The 20,968-nt window shown below is 34.3% G+C and overlaps 1 protein-coding gene across 2 annotated transcripts in view; it reads left to right on the top strand.

Annotated features, from left to right (window-relative positions):
* Positions 1-20,968, top strand: part of Glra3 (glycine receptor, alpha 3) — a 140,958-nt gene that overhangs the window by 36,828 nt on the left and 83,162 nt on the right. For both annotated transcript variants that reach the window (XM_005373530.2, XM_005373531.2), the window contains exon 3: positions 14,337-14,404. In XM_005373530.2, coding sequence (XP_005373587.1) covers positions 14,337-14,404 — 68 coding nt within the window. The remainder of the gene's footprint in view (positions 1-14,336; positions 14,405-20,968) is intronic.

Consider the following 20,968-nt stretch of genomic DNA (forward strand, 5'->3'; position numbering starts at 1 on the left):
ATACAGTGGTAAGCAACATACTTACGGACAAGATCAGGCGTGTTCAGGGTGGTATGGCCGTAGACCACAACATACTTACACAATTAATATTTCACCTATCCAGAAACATATATCCTGGAATTTAATTTTAGGAAAAAGTTAGAATACTGCCTCTAAACCTCAATTTACTCAATCTGTCTTAAATATTATTGTAGTAGATAATGAAGATATTCTATTGGATTAAGTTAAACTATTGTCATTGTTGAAGGTGAAAAAAAAACCCTGCTGTTTCCCATTACTATTCGTTTTCCTTGTCTTTGTGAGAGATAAAAGAACTGCTTAGTAATGGTGCAAGAATTAGAGAAGGGCAAGAAATGTCAACAGTGGCTAGCAAGTGGAAAAGATAGGAGTAAAATTCATTGATAATTTATGACAAAAGTTATGAATTTTATTGCTTTAATTTTAAATATGGTTTAACATTTAAATTGCAGATTTCAACCCTTGATTTTTTTGAAGATTTCAACTCTAAATATTCATCAAAACTTTTCTAAGGAATTTAGCTAGCTATTCAGATCAATCAGATTGACCCTAACCCTAGCAATAAGTATATCCCTAGTTTTAGGTATTAGATATATATTTTTTCCTTTCAATATGTCAAAGCAAGCTATTAATAGTGTAAATAGTTAGGAGCATGACTATTAGTAAAGTGATATCACAGTAGTCTAAAAATTTTTTAATTTCTATACTACCAAAAGTGACCTACAAATTTAATGAAATCCTTATCAAAATAACAATGACATTCTTCATGTATAAAAAGCGATAATAAAACTCATCTAGAGCAACAAAATTCCACAAACAGCCAAAGCAATCTTGAACACACAGAACAAAGCAGGAAGCACTATACTACCTGTTTTAAACACATATTCTAAAGCTACCATAATCAAAACAGCATGCACTATCATAAAAACAGATCTCTAAGCTAATGGAATGAATAGACATTTGGGAAGTAAACCCATTTATATAGAGCCAACTAAATTTCAACAGAGTGCTAAGAACAAACATTGGGAAAATCTCTTCAGTAAGTAGTGCTGTGAAAACTAGATATCCACGTGCAGAAAAATTAAAGTTGACCCTTTATCTCTCACCATATAAAAATCCACTCAAGAGCCAGGGATATAGCTCAGTGGCACAAACATCTGCCTGGCAAGTGCAAGGTCCCCAGTTTGATTCCTGGTACCAAAAAAAAAGAAAAAAATATCCACTCAAATTGATTAAAAACTTATTACTAAGAGAAAATGAAGGAAATATTTGAGGACACTGGAATGTGTATGGATTTTGTGGGGTAAGACATTAAAGGCATAGAAAAGCAAACAGAAACTGACAGAATTACATCAAACTAAAATCCTTCATTTCAGGAAAGGAAAAAAGAATAGAGTGGGGAAACTTTTAGATGGGAGAAAAGATTTGCAAACTATACGTGTGATAAGGGATTAACATACATAATATATAAGAAATTCAAAGTACATAATAGGAAACACAAATAATACAATCCAAAATGTTCACTAGGCCTAAACAGACATTTCTTTTAAAAAGATGTACAAATGGCAGTGGTCAACATCCCTAATCATCAAGGAAATTCAAAGCAAAACTAGGATGAGATACCACCTCACTCTAGTCATATGTCCAACATCAAAAATCTAGAAGATATCAAAAGCAGATGAGAATGTGGCATGAGAGAGCCTTCACATTCCAGTGATGGAACTGTAAATTAGTACAGCTAATTAAACATAGCACTCCCTTATAATGCAGCAAGCTCACTACTGGGTAACTATCTATCTGAAGGAGATCAGTATGCGGAACTATGCTGTACTCCCATGTTTACTGCCATTTACACTAGTGCCATTCACATGATAACAAAACTATTGACAAGCAATAAGGTTAATCAGCACTGGCCAAGTGATACATGGGTATATAAAACACGGTGTATGCACACTATGGAATTCTCTTCAGCCATAAAAGAATGAGATCCTATTATCTGTGATAACGTAGATGGAATTTAAGGATACTATGTTATCTAAATTAAGCTTAGCACAGAAAGAGAAATTGCATGTGATCTCATCCACATGTGGGAATTTAAAAATTTGTTCTCATAGCAGTTGAGAGTAGAACAGAGATTTCCAGAAAATATGGAAAGAAAGGCTGGAAAAGAATAAATGGGGAAAGGCTGGTCACTGGGTGTTCAGCTAGGAGAAATAAATTCTGGCATTCTATTTCACTTAGAGGGATTATAGATGATGATAAAGTATCTTTCAAATAGATGAAAAAAAGAATTTTGAATATTTTCACCATGAAAATATAACAAATGTGTGGAGGGATGCATCTGTTTCAAGTAATTTAACACAATGTATGCATTTGTTGAAATATTATGTAGTATACTGTACTTAGAATATTGTGCATCAATTAAAAATAGGCAAAATCAGCTAAATTATTTTCTAAAAATAAAATAAGGAATGGAATATGTAACACATGCAGAGATATACTTCAGTAAGTTAAGTGATTTAGTCCTTACTTTATGGATTAAAGTGTTAATGACCAAAAATAACAACAGAAAAAAATTGTATAGGTCACTGATCCACTCATAGGAATTCCATACAATATATAAAAGCAAGAAAATTTATTCTTTATCTCCATAAAATTTATAAAATTTGTACAAAAGACATAAAATCTCAGTATTGGCAGTATTATGTAATTATTAGAAAACAAATAGGATTGCTAATTTCACATTAGCAATAAATGAGATGCACATGATGATAATGTGACAACCAGTTTGTCTTTCAAATTATCGCAATTCAAAAATAATACTTATTTCAGCCCCATGTACAATATTATAAAGTTTAACTTTAAGTTTCTTGCTTTTTTCATAAATATCTTTACATTAAAAAAGAATTTATTATACAAGAAATGTAGAGAAAAACTATTAAAATACAGAATAATATCATTATAATGTAACTCTGATTTTATTACTCTATATACAGCTAATTATTGTCATTATAGATGTAGACAGTTTTCTTTAACCAAAATTATGACACTGCTTGTGTTGTTTTATAAAGTTTTTCAAAGAAAAATGTATCTGTTAGATTGTGATCTACTTATGCATTTTAAATGTTATTAACATGTGTCAGGCAAAATAGGAATTATTCTTATAGCACCATAAACTGGTTATGAGCACACAGAGGACAGTTTCTTCTCTCAAACATTATTTTATTAAATAAACATAAATATAAATATATTTAGAAATAAATACTAAGAAAAATTGAAACAATTTTATGTCTAGCACACTAATATTTGCTTTTTTTTCTAATAGAATAAGCTGATCTCTTGTCCTTAGAATGCTTTCAATTTAGCTTAAAAATTTCTAAGAATCAGATAGCCTCCATAAAACCACTCTGCCTTAAGGTACATGATTATTAACTACAGTATAAAATTTATATTAGAGCTCATTCATTATAATATACAGTTTTTAAATATGTTGAAAAATGCATGATAGCATGGATGTACCACTTCTATATCATGCAGAATAATATCGCTCTCATTTAGGACACCTTGAGCTCTGAATATGCGTCTCTTCCTCTCTCCCAATTACTCCAACCTCTGACATCCCCTGGCCTTTATACTGTTTCTAGAATGTAACCTTTTCCAAAATATCTTATGTCTTAGACACTTTTTTCTCATTGCTGACACAAAATACCCAACACCTAAGATTAAAGAGGGAAAGGATGTTTGTGGAGGTTTCAGTCTATAATCAGCTGGCCCTAAGGCAAGGTGGCACATGGTAGAGGGGCAACAGTTTATGGGGGCAGAAGACAGCAGAAGCAACAAGAGCAAAAGGGGAGGAGCAAGCCTCATTCCCTCCTTTATATTGTATGCCAGCTCCCCGGCCTAGGACAGGTATAGCACACACATCCTCAATCCCAGCACTAGACAATGAACCAATCATAAACCCTACACTAGCAACCTCTGAAAAGCCCACTCCCCAGGACTGCACAAGGCTTTGGGGAGACATTCAGACACAAACCATAACATCATGAAATTAGAAACACACAGTAATGCAGACTTTTTGTATTGGCTTCTTTCCTTTAGCAATATGCTTTTAAGATTCCTCCAGATTTTCTCAGGTCTTAATAGTTCATATAATTTTATCAATGAATAATAATACAGAATAATCATTTTATGTATTTAACATTAAAGAAACTTACATGTTTATCAAGCTACAGAATTCTAGATCTTTGTAGTTGTTGTTCTGTTACATACTGACATTTAACATTATAAAAAAGCCAAAATACATTTTTATGTCTACTGCTCTGTACAGAGCCTGTGATCATCTAACTCTGGACAATTTTCTTTAGAAAGATTACTGCTTATGCTACTTTTTTGTTTGTTTGTTTATTCGTGATTTATTTCTCCAAAATAACTTCCTTTAAAAATATATTTTCCTTTATCATCTGTTCCTAACATATTTCTTTCAACCTTTTCACACCTTTGCCCTTTTCCTCTCCATGTAACGAGATGTCCCCTCCAAGGCCATGATTTGATATCACAGGTTTTTTTATTTTAATGTTTAAGAAGATTTTAATTCTGTAATTGCAGTTTGGTCTTCTCACAATCCTTTCTATCCTAAGCCATTTCCTTGGCTGTAAGGTTGTGGTAGTTGAGTTTCAAGTAACTAGGCAAGTGTGCAGGGTTTTGTGAAAAAAGTATATGGTCTAAAAATGTCAGTGACATAAAGCAGCAGTTCCTTGCCTCAGTGTTCTGTTTTGCGTGTGTGTCTGTGAGTGCATGTTTGGAGAGACAGAGAGAGAGACAGAGAGAGAGAGAGAGAGAGAGAGAGAAAGAGAGAGAGAAGACAGAGAAGGAGAGGAAGAAGGAGAGGGAGAGAAGTATAAAGTGAGGGGGAAGGGGGAGGGAAGGGGAATGGAAAGATGAGAGGGAGGGGAGAAGGGAGGGGAAGGGGAGGGGGAGGGGAGGGGGAAGAGAGAGGAAAAGGAAAAAGGAGAGGGAGAGGGCCACAGGAGAAGGAGAGGGAGAGGGACAAACTGCCTTCTCCGCGTGTAGCTTCTTCCCTTTAGTTGAGTGTTGAGTTTTGACTAGGCTTGTCAAAACAGAGAAAGTATTAATTTGAGGTACTGACAAGTAGCATATTTTTCCTAATTGCCAGCAAAGTTATTTCTACTCGCTCAGAACTAGAAAGCTGGGTATGGTGGTGTGTACTGATAGTCTTAGCTCCTCTGGGACTGAGGTGAAAGGATGACTTGAGTCTACAAATTCAAGACCATCCTGGGAAACATGGAAAAAGCCTGTCTGAAAAAAATAGTCCATAGGTCTAAATACCAAGACAACATTTCTCAACAGGAATGATGAGAAGGAACTTTACAAAACACAGCCTCTTTCTGCCAGGTCCTTCCCCTCTGTACCTCCTTCCTCTCCCACCGTCCTTGCCTTCATCATGTCATGTCTCGCTACTTCATTTGTCAACTATTTTCCTTTACCTTCTATGTTTCCTATCACTAAAGTGTGATGTCCTCCCCATCTCTTCTGTATGATAATTTATTCTCATTCTTAGTCAGCAGTATCATCTTTGTGTCCCCAGAGAGAAAGCTGTGCTCAAGTCCTTCATCTTGAAATAAAGGCTTCTGGGTGTCTCTTGGAACTTGAAGCAATTTTAATAGATTAAAAGAAAATTGAATAGCAGGTGAAAATATAGTCATAAGACAAGAAAAATTTATTTTACTAGAATATTTTCCCTGCCATTCCTAGATTTTGCTTCTTTCCTTTGACTTTAATCTTTCATCTGGCCTTTGATAACTCTTTTCAAAACTTTAGTTTATTAGTACATGTGTGTAGTACGTAAAGCTTACATTTCTTGTGGGAAGTTGGTGTGCATATGTAGTTTACCTTAATTCCTTTTTTCATTCGTTTTCATTTCCCTCCCTTCTCCACACATTCCTGACCTCCTCTCACTTTTTTTATAAATGTTTGCAGAGGGCAAATTGATGCACCTTGAGACCATAATGTTAAGTGAAATACATCACATGCAGAATCTTACATATCATACTGTTTCTTTTATATGAGAAACACAGAGTAAAAATATAGAGCAAAATAGAAAATAACAGAAAGTAGGGCGATAGATCATTCTCAGAGGAGAAGGGGATCAAGAGACGGAGGGAAAGAAGAGGAAGGAGAGGGATTGGGGATAAAAAAGGAACTTAGATGTGTTCTGTCACATTCTTTGATAATTTTTAAATGTAGCATGGACTTAAAACTTACTCTTAACCAAGGACTTGATTTTCAATTCCTTCTAAATATTTACTGGAGTTTTGTTGTCTTATTCCATCCTCAATGAGCACTCTGGTTTTTTTCTTTTTTTTCTAGAAATAACTTTTATTTGCTCTCATGATTTCTTTGGGATTTCTGTCTTTTTCCCTGTAATATTTCCCTGTGCTAATCTTTCACCCTCCATGACAAATCTAGTCTTTCCATTGGTCCATTCTGCAACCACACATTCTATCTGCAGAATGGCAAGCTCACTTCAGACTCATTATCCACATATTTTTCAGGGTAAACATTAGCATTTTAAAGGTCTTCTTTATCCATTAGCTGTTCCTGTCCATCAGGATACTATTGTTCTGGACTATAATTCACAATTCCTTTTTGAAAAAGGCATGTTTTCTATTTGCATGTTTATATAATAAAAGGTCATTTTGAGAAGAAGCATCGCTTGAATAATAAACTTTTCTAAACCTAGAAATGTTCAGTGTTTCAAAGTTAGACTCTGAACCTTGTAATTTTAGTTTTTGTGTGATTTTTACTTTTTAATTATTCTTTCTATACTAATTATTTTTTGAATTTTCAAAGAATCTCAATCTACAGAAGAATTTTAAAAATAGTGCAAAAATGTTTTCCCTGGACTAAGTCAAGGGAAAATGGTTGATCTGATACTCTAATTCTTAAATATGTACTATAAGCAAGAACATTCTCCCAGATAATTATTAAAACACAAAGTTAGTATGAAGATAGTGCTACCATCTAATTTCCAGATCTCCATTGAAATTTTATCAACCTTATAAATAGTGACTTCATTACAAAAGGATGCAATTTAGAATTACTGTCTCCTTCAGTCTGAACCAGTAGTTCATTTTTCTGATTTTCATGATCTTGGTATTTTAAAAAAAAATATTATTCAGTTATCTGGCAATGTATGCCTCACTTTACATTTGTCTAATGTTTCATGACTTGGCTTAGTACTACAACCTCACAGGAACATCACAGATTGCATCTCATGAGGGAGTAGACAGTGCCAATTTTTACCATTATTAGTGATATATATATATATATATATAACATACATATAAATTTACTTCTATATTTATTTCTCTATTGCATACTGAAGACCATGAACTGACACAGTCCATCTCCAATATCATGTATTTATTTTACTGTCTAACTTTCCCGATCTTCACTGTTTCATATGAGAGCAGGAACCTGACCCCCAGTTACCCTTTATACAATTACAACTTTGTTCAATATGTGATGAGTCTCCCCGACTGCTGCCACTCCTTCTCTTGTACTGGTGCCCTCCTCACTATGGTACAACCCTGAAGCCCTGCTCGGTTCCATTACTCTGAGTAGCGCACGGTTCAGAGTCTCACTCTGCATTTCGGTGCCCCCACAGTGACCCAGTTCTCATCCTTCTCTGGTTCTAACATGCCACCCCGGGCTTCCCCATGGTGCCATCTTACAGCTCACTCCTTGTGGAGCCTAAATTCTGAACTCTGTGAGGTCTCCCTATGGATGTACTTCTCTTCTGCTCTGGATCATAAAGCTCCTCCCAGTCATCTTCTGCACAGAAGCCTACCAGGTACTGCCCACCTGAATCACTTTAAGAATGCATTTCTAGGAAGCAAAATGATGGGAAAGAAATAAGAAAGAGAAAGAACAAATTGGATTCTTTGTTCAGTTCCTACAGTACCTCACAAGTAATTTTAAATCGGGATTCAAGGTCATCGCATATGCCTTTGCAGTTGAAGAGTGGAAGAACATTTCTCCTTGACTTGTGTGTGCTTATCTAAAATCAAAACAAATCTCTAGATTGAATTATTTTTAAATTTAATCTTCAATGATATTCTACATTTTTAAAAAAGCTAAGTCTTTAATACAACATTATGTGAAGGGAGGAGAAGGGGTTGGGAAAAAAAAGGAGCCAAAGTATATCATGTACAGGTGCAAATTCGCTACGTTGAATATGATCATTATGTATATCTAAAATGTACCAATAAACTTAATTAGAATAAAAAATCAAATTTTTAAACAAAAAAATAATTTTTAGATCTGTCATGAGAATTTGAGTGGTTTGTTATTTTGGATTGATTGTTTGCTAGCTTGGCTATGTATGTAGCTCACAAACATTTTTCCCCTAACATGAATTATATCTTTCCAAAGCATGCCAGTGTACTTTGATATTCCGCCTTCACTTTATCTCTGAACTTAAAAGCAATGTCCCATTTCTTTCAGGGAGATTTTAAAGAAAACCTGTGGCTGAAAACATCTGCAACTACTGTCATTTGCTTTTCAGGGCAGCCATGGCTAATGCAATGAACAATTTGCCATATGGATGTGATAGCGGTTATTTTCTCTGTTGCTAAACATAGTAGTGTATTGAAGGGCTATTACAGCTTTTGCCTTGGCATGGAGAGCTAACAGATTGTCCAAGAACTGCTAAACAGGTGCTCACTGTGATGGCAATAGGAGATTTACAATCTTTCTGAGCTTCAATCTCTATAAAAATTTTGAATACATAGATCAAATAGAGCTCAATAAAAAGACCTCTCCAAAACTACTGCGCTGATCTGAATTGAACCCAGAAGCATAAAGAGTAGAAGACAGAACCCATAAAACACCACAGTGTGGTATCATTCTCATTCTATGTAATCTCCACTTTGCTGCCCATCGTGGGGTCTCCTCTATCTGCCCCTTATACATTACTCGTTCTTTAACTACAAACATTTGCCTATCCATGCAACCATTTCCAGGGGCATGTCAATTCCTGCATTCCCAGAGCAAGCATCTTTAAAGGCTCCAAACAATTCATGAAATAAGTTTCAGAGAACTTGGTATCATATTGATGAGTTCCATAATATAAAACAATGACTTTTATTTCCAAATTGTTCTATACTTTAATATGACTAACATAAATTTTATATCATTTTTGTATGTGTTTGCATGTGTATGTTCTTTCAAGAGTGTCTCTTGCTTTTAAATTCAGAATTAAGATTTGGTGACCAAATGCATGCACTCTACTTTCTTCTAAAGTAGATAATAAGTGGACAAATGAAATCCATCTAGCACTTTCTTAAATTATACTATACAGGCAAAACTATGTCAGAAAATCCAACAGACAATAAAGTTTATACAAAGCTAACACCACTGTGAATTATTTTACTTCCACATGAAGTTTAAAATTTGAAACTAAACTAATAAGTCACTTTTAGGAAGCACCTTCTGCATCTCACTGGAATAATGAGGCATCCTGGTCTCAATTATTAGTAAAAGTATAAATAAATTACTTCTCTGACCTCTGCTGTTCTACAGAAACATAATTATTTTCCTATGTCATGCATTAACCTTTCTACAGAAACCTCTGGTCAACCAGACTTACTAGTATTATATGTTAGAAACAAAACAAAAATACCAAAGATTTCTTGCTCCCAATATATTATTTAATGATGCTCCTTTGAGAATCTTCCCCGAATCTCCAGGTTACACACATCACACTTGCTTGCAAGGAACACTAAATGTATCAGAACTGACATTACCAACCTCAAAACCCTGCAGCATAGGCTGAACTTTTGCCTCTATTTTATTATTTACAATTTAATGGATAATAATTAAATTCAAAAGTTAGGAGAAAAAATATATTAGAGAATGCCTCATCTCATGTTTTATGAAATGCTTATAGCAAATTAAAGTCTGAAACACAAAGACCTTTCTTCTTGCTAAATTAAATGAAAATTTCTTATCTTAATTTATTTCAGCTTCCCCCACTGTTTCATTTATTTCAGCTTCAGCAGAGATTAAAATCTGGTGGAGCTAGCAGTCATCTAGTTGCAGCTCCTTCTTGGGCTATGTTTTTGCGATATGGAGGTATCACCACCATCACTTTATTTGAAGGTGAAGCAATCCAGTAGTAGTGTCTTGTGTTTTCCCTTTTGTAAAGGGAAGAACACAGTAGAATTTATCTGAAATCAAGTAATGTTCCCCTGATTCATATTGCTGTAACCAGCAAGAGAAAATAATAGAACTTTAGTTCGTTGGAAAAGCAGGAGAATAACTCCTCCAAAAAATTAAATACTTCTTTTAACTCTTCAAGAATACCAGTCAATCTGTATACATTTTTAGAGTTCATTACTTTAGCCTTATATCCATAAAGAAAAAAATAGGTCTAACAGTTCATTGTGACCACATTCTTCCCTTTGATGGAATGAAACATAACATGGAGTAGGGTGTAATCTTACCAGTCCCACAGAGTGACATAGAACACAATCCTCTTCCCCGACAAGTAATAAATATGTAAATATAAACAACTGATGAAGACTTTTATAGGCCCTGTTCATTTTTAATCAAATAATTATAGCACCTAAAGCATTCAAGGTTTTTCTCAGGTTTTTGTGTTCTTGTATGCTCATCCTTCCTATTTAAAGAATTTAATTTTTATGTGTTTGATTCCTGTGCTCTAGAAATATCCATGTTTAACGAACTTCAGGCTCTCAAGTACACAATATCTACTCTATTTCATTACTGATGGTCACAAAATTTATTATAGGAAATCTTACAAAAACTAATCCTTGCATTTTAAATGCTGTTCTCTATATCTCTAGGTGTACCTTCAGTTCATCTTCTGTCCTGTTCAGGTGATCACAGATGTTTCCTACTGTGGAGTTCCTTATACCACGGGTTTCCAAACATTGCTGTATATTCCCATGATTTAGGGAGCTTTAAAGGTGCAAATACCTTTGGTCTATGCCACACCAACTAAATTAGAAGGTGAAGTTGGGCGTCTCCCCGTACAAATGAGAGATCCTCTCTCAGTACACAGCATACAACTCAGAGGACTATGACTGTAAGATTTTATTTTTAAATGATTTTATTTTATTATTCTATTTTATTTTTATTTTACCTTAGTTCATAAGATCAAATGACATCTAAAGAAGGAGCAACAAAACAAATGAAAGGGCTTGGGGTGGGGATATAGCCCAGCGACACAGCACCTGCCTGGTATGAAAAAAAAAAGGGCTTGGGCTGTTGCTCAGTGGTACAGCACTTGCTTGCCATATGTAATGCCCTGAGTTCAATCCACAGCAACACACACACACACACACACACACACACACACACACACACCCAAAGGATGGGAGGGGATGAAAACTGTGCACTGCTAGTTATGTAATTGTGAATTGACACCTCAGAAAGAATTTCCAATCTAAAATCTTCTACCAAATATAATTATACCTTAACTGTGGACAGGAAAGCTTTCAAAACTTCATGGCATTATGCGTTGGTTGTCAAAAAAGTAATGAAGGATATGTTCAATTAAGATGAAAAAATAAACCAGGGAAAAAAGGAATGAGGGTCATGAAAGAAGACCCCACAAAACAAAGCAATGAATTAATTTCCAGTATGATGTTGGGGAAGTCATGAACTTCAAATGTAGAATGAGTGCCTTATTATAAGATTAAAAAAAATTCTAGATTGTAAATCCAAGGGAAAATGAGGGTAAGAGAACATCTTACGAACATGAGCAGAACGAAACATAATGTAAGACATTTCAAAGTTTATGAATTAATTAATACTACATGTGGTGAAATCTGGGAAATCCCAAGAAAGTTTACTTCAGAAAAGGAAATATAATCATAGTAGCCCAACATGGCTTATCTAGGTGTGATAGCTACACTGTATAGTGGTGATAAAAAAATAACATTAACCTGACAAAAATAAAAACAGCTATATTGCATAGTGAGAGGTAGAAAAAAAGATTTACAGAGTAGAAGTAAGGGATGATGTATGAAAAAAAGATAAATTCTTATGTTCTATTGGAAGAGAATTATACGCTTATAAAAGTAGCACAGTAAAAATGGTATGTGGAGAAATTGAAGCAAATACCCAATCAACTTCTTAAATTAGTTAAAATGACTTTGTATAAAAAGAAGGAAAACATGCTAATATACTTTTTTTAGCAAACTCTGTAAAATAAATTTACTCCTAAGTTATGTTCAAGTAAAAAATAAAGCAACAATAAATTAATAAAAATAAATTTGTTAAAAATTAAAAATTAATAAAGTAAATTAATAAAAGGCTTGGAGCTGTACCTCAGTGGTACAGCACTGGCCTAGCACATGCAGTGCGCTAGGTTTAATTCACAGCAACACGCACACACATGAACAGAGAGAGATTTTTCATTTACATGTGTGACTTTGTCTAACACATTGAGCTTAAGTCAGAGCTAGTTTAACCGATTTCACTCACTATTTCACAATATTGTTTTATTTATATAGTTATTATTCTAATAATGGAGATTGGGTCCAGATAATGGGATACTTTGAATGTCACATAATGAATATTAGACAAATGAATAATATGGTGGGAAAAGAATGATTCTTGGAATTAGACCCCCCATATGTTACTTATTACAACTTATATATTTTCTCTGGGCTTTCATTTACTAAACTGACTATTATCCACTGTGAGAGAGGCATCTAGGAAGCATTCAGCACAGCACCTGGCAACAAGAAATGCTTAACAATGTATTGATTCTGACTTTCCTGCTTAGTAGGTGATAGTATCTTTGTGTCTTCCATTTGGTGTGAACAAGGTTTTGACACATAGTAAAGGAATGACTAACAGGCCTTTAAAAAATGATTAATTCTAAATCAGGCATCCATAAGGGTTTTGTAGAATAGCTGGCTGCGGATCTCAATAACTTATTCTTCCTAAAGCAACAACAGAAACACAACAAAAATTGGCAGAATTCTTAGTATTAATGTTCAGAACTCTAAAAATGAATCAAGGCTTCCAACCTTTCAGGGTGTGCTTCTTTCAAGAAAAACTGATAACTTTTCTTTAACAACTGAAGACACTTTAACTCGGCCTCACTCCCCAGCTTCTCAATAGCCGTGAAGCGCAGCAGTGTTCTAGCAGCTACCAGAGAGCAAGCCAGATCTGCAGCTCCCCAGAAATTCCAAACCCAGCGCTCTCCACCGTGACCTATGTGGTAGCTTCCTGGAATAGCCCTATGAAATGTAATTTTCTTGATCTCACTTTATTAAAAATTCATTTCAGAAAAGAATCGTACTCCAGAGCATTTGTTAAAAAGAATCAGAAAATTGTTTAACAGCACAGCTCCCTAACTGCGATGCCTATTGGGCTAAAGAGAGGTTAAACCCAATTGGATCAGATCTGGGGAATGCAGCATTTATTTTAGGTCTGTGGCCAAAGGGCTGATATATTCTAATGGATCTAGAGGTCATGGGTAGGTGCAGAGCTGAGTCCACCTCCAGCAAAATCCAAAAAGGGCCCCAGTCTGGTCAAACTCAGACCTTGCACTAGAAGGTAGCAAAGGGTAAGAAAAGATGTAAACTGCCTAGTGTAGAAGGCTCACCTCCAAACAAACTTGAAGCTCTCAGGCAAAGAACAGTTTATGGACTGACGTAATTTAGGGAATCTCTTACCCTCAGCTCACGGAGCAGAAGCTTCAGTGGCTGTACAGTATGGAACTGCAGACTTGACCACATTAGTCCAGGAAGTCACCAAACAACCATCAACAACAAAAATTAGCAGTGAAAACCTAGGGGCTGGAGATGGAGAGGTGTCTGGATTCCAGTATTGCCATCTTATATTAACTATCATATCCAATTCTCCAAAAATTACTGAGATAACAAAGAAACAGAAAGTATGGTTCCTATTACATACTAGGGAAAAGGTCAACAGAAACTGTCCATAAAGGGGCTCATATATTGGATTTACTAAATCAGGCATTTACAGAGCCATTAAAGCTATGTACATTAAGGAAAATGAGACCAAGAGAGGTTAAATGGTTTATACCATGGTCAGTATTACTCCTCAAAGGCGCATCTGGACCTTAGGATTTTTACCCCACATGGTTTCACAGAAAGACTTCTCTCAGTTTTGAGTACCTACATGTGTATAATGAAAATCTTATTTTTAAAAAATTACTAATGAGAGCCAAGTAATCATTTGAAACTATTGTAAATGAGTAACTAACATCCCTCTTTTAATCTCCTTTTCAGGTCCTCCAGTTAATGTCACATGCAATATATTCATAAACAGCTTTGGCTCTATTGCAGAGACAACTATGGTAAGCACGGTTACAGGAAACATGTTTTATACTGGATTAATATATGTTCACAATAATGGGAACTTTTCTGTTGATATTATATGATTTAAAACTTAATATAGTAACTTGTTACTGTCTTTGTTTGATCAATCTTACATTCTTATGTCTGGTGCACTGAGCAACTTTGTTTAAGATAGCAGTATGCAATGTAGCAACCATTCTTAATTCCTATCATTTTGTTTTGAGGTCATGTATTGTTTTTGTTGTTTTTGTGTTGTTTTGATTTTGTCTTCATTGTTGCTTTGTTAGTTTTTTAATTTTTAAAAGAAAAAGAAAAAAGAAAACAATATGATGAATTTTACAAATAAAATGAACAAAAAACTAACTTGTAATCAATTACAGGTAATAATATTTCATTTAGAAATGGTATATTAGAAAATATTTGTAAAAATGATTGATTTATTCCAATGCAACAATCTAATGCTAAACCTGAAAATAAAATTTTGCTATGTAAACTATTGCTTTTTTCAATGTACTTTTATGCTAGACATAAGCAAACAGTAAATACTTTGATATGTAATTATTCTATACATTTACAGACTTATACTATTATTTTAAGAGTTCAGTTGGGTCGCTGTTGTGGCTTTTATCTAGATATCCCCCCCAAAACCTCATGTTCTCATAAGTGGGGCTTTTTGGAATTGGTTGGTTTGTGAATATGGATTAAGGGTGTGTTATAACTGAATTGGTTTAGAATAGTTCTGGATGTGGATAAGGGGACGGCCCACTCTGAGTGTGAGTGGTACCACACAAAAAGCTTGTCTCTTGGATGGAATAAAAGGGAAAGGGAGGCTTGTAGCTGCTGGCTCTTACCTGCCTTACCATGGACTATTTCTTCTCTGAGAGGCCCCTCCGCCATGCTATTCGTTCTGAGAGTCAGCTAAGTATGAACTGAAACCTCCACAAACTGTGAGCTGAAATAAACCTTTCCTCCCTTAATTGTGAGCATCAGGTACTTTGTACCTCCAAGAAAAGTAACCAAGATAGTTGCCTTTTCAAATGAATATAGTATTTACCTGAACAAAATAAGGATTTTTTAATATATTTATGAAAATGATACCATATGCCTTCATTTAACATTATCATGTAATTAGGAAGTTTGTATATAATCAAATTATTCAAGTCAAATAAAACAAAAGTGATTATTACAGACTAAATGTAGCTTGAATTTTATGTTTCTCTAAGGATCACACTGTATCTCTTTGTCCTGGAGCTTTTATGGAGCAATTTAACTTAAATAAAAGGGAAAAATGGATACATGAAACAGTGAATATCTGTAAAATTGCCTAGCAGCTAACTTTCTTTTTGCAACTATGTATGACTGCTCTTAAATTTATGTTCTATTCCTAAATTTAGAAAGGATACTTTGCTTCAATCTTTAAAGTTGATTTTAATTAAAATATGATATAATACTTAAAGATTTATTTATTTCCAAAACCATTATTAGGGAATTGTAATCATCTTTACAAGTTTTGATATCACTTCATAATGAAATTTCTGAGGAAAATAAATTCATATGCGAACTATTTTGTGTGGGGAGTATGCATATTTGTGACTGGAGGAAGGGAAACCCTGTCAACATGAAAAGGCTTTCTTTAAAATGCTGTTCCCATAGTTTATGCAATATTTCATCATTCAGTAGCATTTCTGTGGATCTGTTCAAACTCAATATGACTATACTTAAAGCATTACTGGAAAAGAACTAAACTCATGTATTTGAGCATTGTATAGATTTATTATATTTACAGTATATGACATAAATGTGTATGCCTTAGTATAAATATGGAAAAATGCCTTTAATTTGCTTGTATAGCCACAGTATGGTTCTGGTGCATATATCTTTAAAGTGGTTATAATATTGTTTCAGATTTGGTATATTCTAGAATAGGATTGAATATCTGCTTGTGATTTGTATCCCACATTTGTACATGCTCAGTCCAAATCATCCAAAGGTGAAGGAATTGCTGCTAGCTTTGTTCTACTAGATTCCAAACTGTATTTATAACCCTTGCCAAGTTTCTTATTTTAATTGCTTTTATAGAGGCTATAAAATCCTAAAAGCCTTGAGATGTTTCTCTGTATTTCTCTTTGCAAGATTGCTTCAGTGTAATAATTCCAACAAGCAATAGCTGGGGAGGTTTATAGCCTCACAGATCTTTCTGGCATAGGGGGAAGGGATTTGGAAGGCAGAGGACTCATGATTGTCAGTTCCTGGTTGATGTTTTTTATGAGATCGTTCATCAGCCTACCACTAACATGGTTATAACACACTGTAATATGACAAAATTTCTTAACTTCAATAATTTTAGAAGACTTCCTTTATAGGATAATATTCTATAAAAAGCTTCAGAATATTGCTGACATACTCCCTTGGTGAACCTTACTCAGTTTTATTTCCTTTTTCCAGCACAGCAACTCTTTCCATTTTTATGTATTCCATCACTATGTATTCTCTCTGAAATCATTTTAGTAACATATTTTACTCTCCTCTCCATAATCCATAGCAGCATAGTGAGCATTAATAAATATCCCATAGTTAAAGTATCATGGAATTAACCATGCCCACCTTGGTATCCTTCTTTTCACTCTTTCATACTCCTAGCATGTGACATTATATCCACTCAACTGGTCAGATTCAGTATTTATAAATTTTTAAAACTGTCACTTACAGTAGCTTTGTTATGGTGTCCATCCATACAGGAAAAGAGAAAATTAGAACTGCCTGGCAGAGTGGTGCATCTTGGAGAAGAAGCAGAGAGAGAGAGTGCTTCTCTCTCAGCACTCTTGGAGACTGAGGCAGGATGATTACAAATTCCAGTCCAGCTTAGGCAATTTAGCAGCCTAATGAGAACCTGTCCCAAAACAAAATACAAAAAGGTCTGGTTAGCACATCTCCAACAGAAACGCTGTAAAGTGTTTCCTGCCCTTGGTTAATTTGATGTACTTTTTCAGGAAGTCCAACATCATGACCCGGAAACCAAACTGTATCCCACTGCTTTGTTCATATATTTGTTTAAGTTCATTTTTAGGTGAACATGTTTTAACGTATTTTTAAATCACATTCACATTTCTCACGCTGAATATGGCTTATTTTTGTTCTTTGATACAAATTACCTAATTCAACCAAGTGCATTAAAATGAACAAAGTTTTGTTAGGCCTGGGAGAAGAATGTCCCACAAAGACCTCAGGCACTCTTAGGCGGGCTTTTGGAAGGATGGTGGATTATAGAGGTGCTAGAGCTAATGCTACGAATGGTGGTCTCTGTTGGGAAGAGGCAGCTCATTTGCGGGGGAGAGGGGGCATGATTAGGAAGGGCATCTCTGCCCTCCTGGGTCCTCCTTTCTCTCTCTGCTTCCCAGCCACCATAACATAAACATTGTTTCTGTGCTGTGTCCTTCCGCCATACTGCTTCTCCTTTGAGCCAGTGGACAAAGGACTGAAATGTGAGCCAAAACAATCCTCTCTTCCCTTAACTTGCGGATATTAACTGTCTGTCCCAGTGACAAAAATGTGACCGAGACAGGTTGTAAATATTTTTGTGTCTGAGAATTCATATATAAATAAAACTAAATATTTTCCTAATGTATATGTCAACTTAACAGTAACCTTAACTCATGTCTTAACTGGACATTTTAAACTCCCTCTCCTGGTCTAGTCTATAACCTATTTCTTCTCACTCAGTTTTTAAATACAGCTCTCATTCCCTTTCAAGTTTTTATCTGATGCTTCTTCTAGAAGATACTCTATTTCATAAGCCATTTTAGTAAGTAAATTCAAATTTTAGTATATTTTTTCTCTTCCTGTGCACTTTTTAAATATATGTGGTTCTCTGATATTGGAAGCTCAAATTTCTTCTTAACTGCTAATTTCATCTTTTCCCAGTATTTGTTAATCTAAGTAACTTAATGTGCTAACCATTCTCACTTGTGTACAGTTTTACTTATTCTTAACATGGAGTCATCAAAACTTTTACTGCATATGTTATGGGATTGTTAACACATATTTTCCCTCATATTTATGTCATATACCATCAGATAAAATGAGATTCTTTAAAGACTTAATCAGCCTCCATTATTTTAAGTTTATAGTTTTCTTAAATGATTTAAAACCTATTGAACACTATAGTCATATTTTTATTTTAAAAGAGAATAAAAATAGTAATAAAAAACATTAAAAATGATACAGAATTTCACTAAGCAATATGATAGGAATTCAACAATGGTTGTTATATTGTATATTGTTGTCTTCAAATTAGTTGTTCAGATTACCAGATATAAACATGCAAAACTCATTTTAAAAAATTTTTAAAAAATTAAAAATTTAAGCTTTGGCTGTTCCTTTCAATAGACCAGTAGAAATCAGCAGTACAATTGTCCCAGTTATCCTGTGTATAGAAAAAAAAAAAAAAAAATATATATATATATATATATATCCTTTCCTTCTTTCTTTTCTCCTTTTCCTCATCCCAGTTGTTCCTTCCCTTTCAGGAGTTTCTTTCCCTATCTATTGTACTTTTCTGATTTTATAAAAAGTTAAATTAAAAAAAATTAGTTTCTACCATTAAAACCATTCTCCTTCCTGTCTGCAGGAAGGGGACTTGGGGACAGAGGTACATCCATTCTGCCTTTTGAACTTGTGGTGACAAAGGAGTTCATGATTGTTTCTATAAAGGGAGGCTTATGATTTTCACATAAAGTCTGAAGTGAAGCCTAATGATGAAAATCTAGGTTGAAGATGTAAATAAAGCCTATATGCTAGGATAAATGTATTTGTGAGCCAGGCTTCGCCAGGTACAGTGGTGTGTGCCTGTGATCCAAGCATTCGGGAGGCTGAGGCAGGAGGACTGTGCCAAGTTCAAGCCCAGCCTGAGCTATAGAGCAACACACTGTCTCAAAAAATAAAGGCTTTAAAGAAATCATGTGTAACAGATTAGGTGCATATGCATAGCAATATTTCAAAATGCCTGCATTGGCTTAACTGTCCAATTTCAAGAAACAGATGAGCTGCAATTGCAACATGTGTTAAAGAGCTAAAGAATTGCTTTACTCTATGATTTAAATCAATATTTACTTATTTAGCCATTACTTTTCAAGACAGGCCACAGAATAAATCTTTTTTATGAAATGAAACAGCCTGATTACTTGGGTGTGATGCTTTTCCAGGTGCTTGTATACATAGATAGATGCCTGGAAGAGTTTGAAGAGAATATCGAAGGGTAAATTGTACAAACCTAGCAGTTTTTCAATTTTCCACACAAATGGTACATTCACATTTTAGCTGCTACAGTGAGCAAGTGCATGTAGATGCTGCTCTGAACTATTGAGTCATTAGATTCTCTGGAGATCAGTAAGCAAATGAGGCATAAGAAAAAATAGCATGGCTACATATATTAATGGAATCTTTCAACTACTAAAGATAAATTTTAAGTATTCTTATTCATGTTTCAGGCACACAATGGTGTATTGACAATAATATATGTAACAGAAATGCACCTATCACCATCTTAAAAAATTAAACATTATGAATAAATCGAAGCTGACTGTTTAACCCTGCCCAAAGTACTACTTCTCTACTTTTGCAAAGGGAGCTTTTGATATAAAGAAAAAATTTAATTTTATATAAATGACAATAGAAAGTAAATGACCTCCTGAATTATCCACATGACATGGTTATTTTGGAAGGGGTTGTTTAGATAATCAATGCTTAATGTATGGACTATTTTATTCATTTTCATTTTAGAATTTTATAATACATTTTTCTATTCTACCTTACCTTGATATTTAGGTGTTTCTAAAGTTTTGGCTATTACATAATTCCTGCACATTAAACATCATTGCATTTTACTGTACATATATAAATGTGTGCCTCTGTGTGTGTGTGTGTGTGTGTGTGTGTAAAAGCTATTTTATTGTATAGAATATATACCTAGGAGTGGAATATTCAGCTAAGGTATAAAATTTTTGAAGTAACCACTCTGTTTAAAAGAACTATTAGCAACTTTAGAGGTTTCCATGTTTTCTCACACTTAGTGTGTATCCACATTTAATTATTTTTCATTGGTTTTAACTGTTGTTTATCATGTACTTCCTTGATTAATAGTGAAGCATTTTCATGAAAAGGCTTCAGATATTCTTTACATGGAAAGTTTTTGATCTTTTCCCACTTATTTGTTTTTATTGTACCCATATAGAACACACACGAACACACAGAAAATATTGGGAAGATGAATACTTTGCTAATAATATGCATTTTAATCATCCTTTTCACTCATTTCAATGTTTTTATTTCTTTTGATGTATAAATGATTTTAATTTACAAAATTTAATCCTGCATTACTTTATAGACCGCAAAGGTATCTTATTAATTTATCCAATTTCTTTTGCCTCGGTTTTCCTTTTAGTATTTTGTTTAAAGCTAAGGCTGTCTATCTAAATCTTCTGATTATAGCCTCTGTAAAGTAGTATATTTGTCACTGTTCCATTACAAACTAAAATAATTCTCCTTATGAAGCACCACATAAAAAT

Source organism: Chinchilla lanigera, unplaced genomic scaffold, assembly GCF_000276665.1.
Source record: "Chinchilla lanigera isolate Chin_1 unplaced genomic scaffold, ChiLan1.0 scaffold00002, whole genome shotgun sequence".
In the NCBI taxonomy this organism is placed as follows: domain Eukaryota; kingdom Metazoa; phylum Chordata; class Mammalia; order Rodentia; family Chinchillidae; genus Chinchilla; species Chinchilla lanigera.